The sequence below is a fragment of the Misgurnus anguillicaudatus genome, chromosome 6 (genome assembly GCF_027580225.2).
Source record: "Misgurnus anguillicaudatus chromosome 6, ASM2758022v2, whole genome shotgun sequence".
In the NCBI taxonomy this organism is placed as follows: Eukaryota; Metazoa; Chordata; class Actinopteri; order Cypriniformes; family Cobitidae; genus Misgurnus; species Misgurnus anguillicaudatus.
In genome coordinates this window covers 24,111,388-24,119,295 of record NC_073342.2, presented here as the reverse complement: position 1 = coordinate 24,119,295, position 7,908 = coordinate 24,111,388, and the positions used below count along the sequence as shown (strand labels likewise).

The window sequence follows — 7,908 nt, the reverse complement described above, 5'->3', positions numbered from 1 at the left end:
ATTTTAGCTAAAACTTCACATACGCACTCTGGGGACATCAAAGACTTACTTTACATCTTTAAAAAAGTCTCATAATATGACCCCTTTAAGTACAATTCCTGACCGTTATTTGTTTTCCCTGTATGCACCGAAAAATCATTATGCAGAAAAAAGCACAACAATTCTTTCCACCAAGAGATAAACCATTTAAAGAAATGTTCCTCTGCATGTCAAAGTTGATTCCTTGTTAAAATAAGCAAGTTTAAAACAACCAAATGAGAGAAAGGCCCTTGATGTCTTGTCATAGCTTGAACTTGGATCTTGCTATAGTTAGTTAACAGTTAGATTTCACTTGGCTAGAAGCCATCACCAGTACAGCGTAGATCTCCAAACCTGGTGAGACGCATTAGAAACAGCTGAATAAAACTTGAATCTCATGATTTTTTAGTGTAGTTATTTCAGCTGGTCATGATCGGCCTGTTAATAAAACACTGTTTACGGTATTTTTAGGTTAACTTACCAAATAAAAATGAACTTTTAATAATATTTTTACCACAAAGTATAAATTATGATATTTACAGTAGGCTACTACAAAGTCACTTAACAACAATAGCAAAGTGTTTAACTATGAGCCTTACGAGTACTTTCATCGTGCCAATATCAATACCATAATGTATTGACTATCAGCTTAAACTTAAAATGCTGTCGACTGGCAAATATATGTTTTAATAAGTTATTCAGACTACATTTATGAAGTTTAAAGCCTGCATATATGCTTTTCTTACATCCTTCTCCATAACATTTCAAATATGTATTTATCTGATATTATCTATATATAGTAACAATCTCCCGTTTTATTCAAAGCAATATAATTGTTTATCACATTGCAATCGATTATGGTTTTGACCTTTCAGCACAACTAAAGCATTTCCATTCACTCGTCGTGCCAAGCGGTGAACTTGACACGATTTGCGCTCGTGATATCAAAAGTACAAACCATGCCAAAGTCCACGTGCAGTTCTGTGAGGGGGCGTGGCTTTTAGCAGCAGCTCTGATCACATGCAGTAGGCATGATGTTTTTAACGCCTGAGGAAGAAACCGCAACTGCGTTGATACATCATTAAATTGAAGATGGGCCCCTCATGTTTAACATTATTAAATATCAAAACACGCTTTTATAAAAGTGTGCTTTTCCTTGAGGCTTTGATAAATTACAGACAGAGTTCAGACCGACTCAATCTGCTGTGAGAAATGTGAAAAAAAATAATATCAGACCAAATGTATTTAACTAAATATATGTTATTTAGTATAATATCCATTTTACATAGCAACTCAAACTTAAATGTATAGAAAAATAAAATTAAGGAACAATTGTTAAGCTACCAATATATTGTACGATCGAATTTGGGTCGTATATAGGTTGCATTTGGGTCGTTTTGTGAATAATGTAGACCAGACCTGTAAAATAAAATAAATAAATATTATAATCTATTGTGAGACGTTGTGCATAGGCCTTTAAAATATAAGTAAATGCATATAGCCAGTATTATTGTTTAGAAAGGAGCTATGCAATTACAGGTATAATAGTCATTAAATGCATTATAGGTATAATAGTTAATGCATTGCACAATAATAAAACAAATACTGTTCATAAACAATAAATAAATAACAAATTCATGCAAAATGTAAATATTCATGTAGTCAATATGCAGAAAAATATTTGGAAAGCCAAGTTATTGTGTATGCTTTCATACAGTATACACTTGGGCTATATTTATGTGTATGTACTGTATGTAGCCTATATGTGTGTACATTATTTTTTTCACAGAATCCCATAACAGCAATAAAACTGTATTATGGTACTTTCATGACTTTATGTAATAATGCAGAAAATTTGCGCTCATGTAATTTAAACATAGGCAAAAAAGTGTGTCTCCAGAACCCAGTGCGCACACATCCATTCATCGGCCATTGACAGTCTCTCCCTGTTCATGTGTTTGACTGAAGCTCTCACTAGCGCTGCCAGTGGACAATCAAACGTACACACCCACCTCTGTCTACACTCGTCTGTCCAACATTTCTTACTTCTGCTACAAAATACATAGCTTCATCAAATCTCTCAGCTCTAAACCTCAAACCGACGCATCGTCAAACACCAGCAATAGCTCAAAAAAGACCTCTTACAATACAACATGGAGTCCCCTCCAGATCCAGCGAGCGACCCGGGCAACGGCGTCTCAGAGCCGGTTACCCCGGTCAGGGAAACCCCGGTAAACCTGGAGACCCTCCGCAAAGCTGAGCACCAAGCCCCGGTGCGCAGGCAGAGCTGCTCCAGTACCAACAGAGGTAAGAGACGCGGATTATTTCGAATCGATACGATACGGATTCTCCGTAATATTGGTGCACAAAACTTCAAAGTAAATTCGTTTGGAAATCAACTTCAATGGCGCGCCGTGCGTAAAACAGGATTACGAATGCGCTTGTTTATTGCAAAGCGCGTAATAAATGAGAATAGAAAGCATTTGTGAAACGTATCTGATTTAAAATATGCTTGAGTTACTGTCGCTCCTCATGGACGCGACTGAAGATCCTATTGTTGGATATGTGACAGCACATCGAAAATTATGGAAAAATGCACATCTTAAATAAAACAATAATCGAAGTGAAAGTTTAATTGTGCTGAATATTGTGGTATGCAATAATGCAGTACATAAAAGCGCAGTTATTTCACTCATGCCACGCTCATTTCTTTAGTCTAACTTAAGTGAACTGTTTAACTGATTATGTGAAAATGCTCACGAGGAGCGCAATGCCTTCATACTTGTTTTAGTGTATTTTTTTAAGATATAATACTGTTTATATTTCATTCATTGCTTGTCAGCATGCTTTTGCATGGTTTTGATGTATGATGTGAGGTGCAGAATGACATTTTTTTCGGACAGATCAAACACGTTATGGATTTCTACTTTTGCAATTTAAACGTGCTGATTTAATATTTAACTTTTATGGGAGATATGTCTGAATCGGAGTTGTTTTACAGTAGAGACAGTAGGCTTTATTAGCCACTCCCCCTCCACCGTCTCCATTCAACTCGGCTCCTTCAAGTTCAGCGGAAAATAAATCAGCGAATATACAGACGATAAAAGTGTTTAATCGAGTGAAACACCGCGATACGAAGTGCCTTTTAACCGTCATTCGGGTTGTTATTATTCTATTCGGGTCCACGGGTATATTTAGAGTCTGATATAAGTGCACGCGGAATGTAAGCTGGTTATGTAACAAGTTTAGCCATAAACAGAGAAGAGCGCGCGCGCGACAGAGGAGGGGAATTCATTAGATATCTCTGCAGCTTTTTTTCCCGCGAACTTGTTTGTTTGCCGCCAAATGTCAGTTTCAAGTTCAATTCAATTTGTCGGGTTATTAAGGACTTTGTTTCACTTTGGTTGCATATACTTTCCCAGCACTTGGAGTTATGTAATAGCAGGTATAGAGAGGGGGACTGTTCGGATGGGAGTTTATAGGCAAGTTCAAGTCACAGGAAGGAGACTTTGAGATACTCCTAACCTGCTGACCTACTGTATATCCACTCCCACCCTTTACATCAAAGGACTAAGTGTGTAAAGTAGTAGTAGGGGAAGACAAAAGTAAGCACTCCTCATTGGTGTTATGTAACTGTCGTGTGAATGGCCGGCGGATGAGAAACCAAGTGTTCATCTGCTTCACAGTGTTTACTTTTACAGATTTTGCACTAACAAAGTCAATAGTGACTGTGTAGAATAGAAAGAAGTTTGGAGAAGAAAGGCTGAGATGATTATTTTGCAACCCAGACAATATACACAATCAGAAAAGTGGTCAAAATATGTACCCCAGCTAAAAGGGACGGTGCCCTTTTAAAAAGTGCAACATTAAGAGGACATAAAGAGTTTATATTATTACCTCAGATGTGAATATTGGTACATAGTAGGATCTTTTTAAAGCCCCATTGACAGCTACAGTAGGAACCATTTTTTTTTCTAATAATACAGAGAAACTGAGAAATGTGTATATACTTGCTGATTTTTTTGGGGGGGAAAAGATAAATATCAATATTACACCCCAGTATATGTTTTACCAGCTGTGACAGTTAATCATATTTTGCCTGCTTAAACCGTTTTAAAAGTGTGGTCGAGTCAGATTTCCATAATTACGCACAGTAGGACACCACATGCGAAACTGGTTTATAATTAGTTTACCACAAGCAGTTTGTGGTTTTGCTTGTGGTCCGTGCAGTAAGTTTATTTTGCACTTTCGCTACATTGGCTGTGATCGTGGTTGTCGGATGCAATCTCCGTGCAGGGATGAATTAAACCACTTTTTCAGAGGGTCTCCCGAAATTAAGCACACCATATTACTCTGATCTCAAGAGAAGGAGGAATAAAACGAAGGCTTTTTGGGCATTTGGAATGATTGGTTTAATTTATGAAAAATTATTAGATATGTGTTACTTTATTTAAATACGTCTTTTACAAATTTTTATTTAAGAGAGACATTAGATTCAAGATTTTATTTGTCACACACATAGTTAGGCTATATGGGTATAAAATTATTAAAAAAAAATAACTGACTGAATAAGAAAAGAAGATATAATATATTTACAATCAGAGGAAGGAAAAATAAGTAGAATAAGTAGAAATTTTGAATTGAAGAATTGATTCATTTTCAGACATTTCATTTAAAGGGATAGTTCACCTAAAATTGTGTCATCATTTACTTACCCTCATGTTGTTTCGGACCTGTATAAACTTCTTTGTTGTGCTCAACACAAAGAAAGATACTTTGAGCAATGTTTGTAACCAAACAGTTTTGGGGCACCATTGACTTCTATAGTATTTTTTCCTTTGGAAGTCAATGGTGCCCCTGCTTTCTGCTTGATTACAAATATCTTAATTTGTGTTTTGCAGAACAATAACATTTTTACAGGTTTGAAACAACTTAATCCAGCAAACATAGGTCGGACGGCAACGTCATCTCCCTGGCCAAAAGTTCGTCCTAAAATGCATTTATATACGCTTGTATGCATTTGTAAATGTCTATATTTGTCTAGGTTGCGTGTATTCAAAATTTTATGTACGGGTTTTATGTATTAATGTCCAGAAGAGGACATTTTAAGACGTGCAAGGACCGTGTAGAAAAGATGTGTGATTCACGGTCAGATGACGTCAAAGACATTGGTTGGATTTTCATTTTGGAACTATTTTTCAACCATGACGGGGCGTGACGGAGGGACGTATTTTCAACGGTAATCGGATGTCAAAATGTTTGCTGGGTTGATAGAGTAAATGATGACAAAATGTTCATTTTTGGGTGAACTATCCCTTTAATGGGTGCATTAGTAATATATTAATTCTTTATATGGTTTGCACGATATTTAAGGAATGGAATGATTTTATAAAACTTATTTAAGAAAAGGCCTATAGTTTTCAAAGTTTATTGCACCCATCTAAAATGATTTAACACAGGACAGTAAACAATCGGCCGTTGTGGCTTAGTTTTTTTGGTGTCAAACATCTAAAGCATTCTCTAAATTACAGTGCATCATTCAGACGTTGTATTTAAGTTTGTCCACGGAAACCGACATCTGGACATTTAGCAAGGAACACATTTTCCATTTTCACTTTTATACACAATACCCGTCTGTTTGACCATACAGAGTCTGAGCTTTCTTTCTCGCCCGCTTGATTTCTTGCCACTTTTTTGCTTAAATTTTTGCTGTGCCTGAGCGCATTCACCAGTGAACTAAGAGTAAGTCACACATCAGCTTTGACCTTCTGTGAGGTTATAGGCAAAGCTGAAAACTGGCACTTGATATTTTAACCCCCAGGCACTGACACTTGACATCTTATTTCAGAGGGGGCTTTTGTGGGATAACGGGGGGTCAGACAAACAGACACACAAATACTTAAATCATTTCAGAGGGTAGCATTACCTTCGTGTGACATCCTCCAAGGCACATGGATAACATTTAAAACAATAATAATGAGTTGTTTTTTGGAGAAAAAGGTTCAGGCTTATGTGATGTAGCTTAAGAGCTTTGGATCTATAATGAAGGTATTTGCTTCAAAGCTTTGCCTTGACACCAACATAAAACAGTGATTTTTTCTCGGAGCAACATGCACAGATAAATCATATGCAATATAACTAAAAAAGTGAAACAAAAGTGTATTGAGAAAGTCAATTTTGATATCAATGAGATCTACAGTAAATGCATTTTATAAGTTTTAATAAGTTAAAGGTGCAGTGTGTAATTTTTAAAAGAGTCTCTTGACAGAAATGCTAAATAATATACAAAACTATATTGTCAGGGGTGTATAAAGACGTTTCATAATGAACCGTTATTACCTTAGAATGAGACGTTTTTATCTACATACCGAGGGTCCCCTTATGGAAGTCGCCATTTTGTGCCGCCATGTTTTACAGATCCTTTAACGGACAAACTGTTTTTACTAAGTTGTCTCCGACAATGACATGTTTGTCCGGTGGTGGATACTGTAGCTTCACTATGCGTTTCAAAAGCAAGGGGTGATCAGTGAACTGAGCCATTGGTTGCAATTCACAACCTCAACACTAGGCTTGGGCGGTATCCAAATTTTGATACCATCAAACCGCCTCCCTATTTTACCCCGGTATACGGTATTACCGTGAATAATTATAAAATTATGACGTAATCAGGCAGCGTCACTATAATGTTGGCTTGTGCCTAAACCCTTCAGAAACTGAATACCAAACACTAATACTGAAACAATAACAAAATAACATGCACAACAATATTAACAACTTTTATTAGCAACAACTAGCAGTTTATAAAAAATTTAAATACAAAAGGTCAAACAGAATGAACCAGTTGTCGGTTAAAAAAAATTCTCTAAATTAGGCTATTATAGACAGTGGACTAAACGCGACTACAGTTAGCCATCTCATTCCAATTTCCAGGATATTTTTGTGTGAAGTGAACAAATCCCTCACACTCAATATTTCATAACTCGCCTGTTTGTACTTATAAACCAATAAAAACATTTGGCGCAAGGTCACGGCATTTGGGTTCTGGCGTGAGGTCACGGCGTTTGATTTTGTGCACTCACATTGCATCAAGCTAAAATGTAATCAAAGCAACAGTCTCAGACTTGAAGAAAATTGCTGAACATTTAAACGTATTTTCTGCACATTCCGCCATATTTTAATGAAATAAAGAAAGTCCTCCTTCTGTTAACATATATTTCTGCATATTCCAGCATATAAAATAAAAATATTTTTTGTAAAATCCAGCAATTAAATAATTAAAACGAAAGTCTTTCCTGGTTGTATTCCAAATTATTAACATTCACGTCTTTTAACAGTAAAGTGCAGATTAAGTTTTGTTTTTGTAAATCATTAGACATTTTTACCACTTAATTAGGTTTTGCTTTGTAGAAAGCCTTTCTTTAAAGTGAATTTCGTTTTGTATAAATTGTGTCTTAATTTTAATAAATGTTTTATCAACCAATTGCATGTATTTAATAAATTAAAAGCAAATATAAACAATATAATAACCGTGACATGGAGGCGCCGGCACGGAAACTCATACATTAGCATTAAATATTTTTGCTGCATTCTTTCTAAAACAGACAGCTTTCTCGCGGCTCGCATCAGCAAAGCATTGCATCGTCCATGTTGCACTTAACAGAAGTTGACACTTGTCTTTTTGAAAAATGAAAAAGTAATAACAATTATACAAAAGAGTTGTTCTAGTCGTTACTAGAAGGCACAGAGTGAGTTAGACCTGCCTTGGCGGTGCGTCTTTTATGCATTCTGAAGGTGCCTGTTTTATCGTGTTGCAGTCTATTAGGCAACATTCCGCACAAGTTGGGTTTAGATTTGGAAATACATTACATCTACATTTCAGTGCTAACTGAT

The 7,908-nt window shown here is 36.1% G+C and overlaps 1 protein-coding gene across 1 annotated transcript in view; it reads left to right on the top strand.

The window, feature by feature from the left end:
• The first annotated feature begins 1,987 nt into the window (after positions 1 to 1,987).
• roraa (RAR-related orphan receptor A, paralog a) overlaps positions 1,988 to 7,908 on the top strand; it is a 399,774-nt gene continuing 393,853 nt past the window's right edge. The window contains exon 1 of the mRNA XM_055193037.2: positions 1,988 to 2,325. Within this exon, the coding sequence (XP_055049012.1) occupies positions 2,172 to 2,325 (154 nt within the window). The 5' untranslated portion in view covers positions 1,988 to 2,171. The remainder of the gene's footprint in view (positions 2,326 to 7,908) is intronic.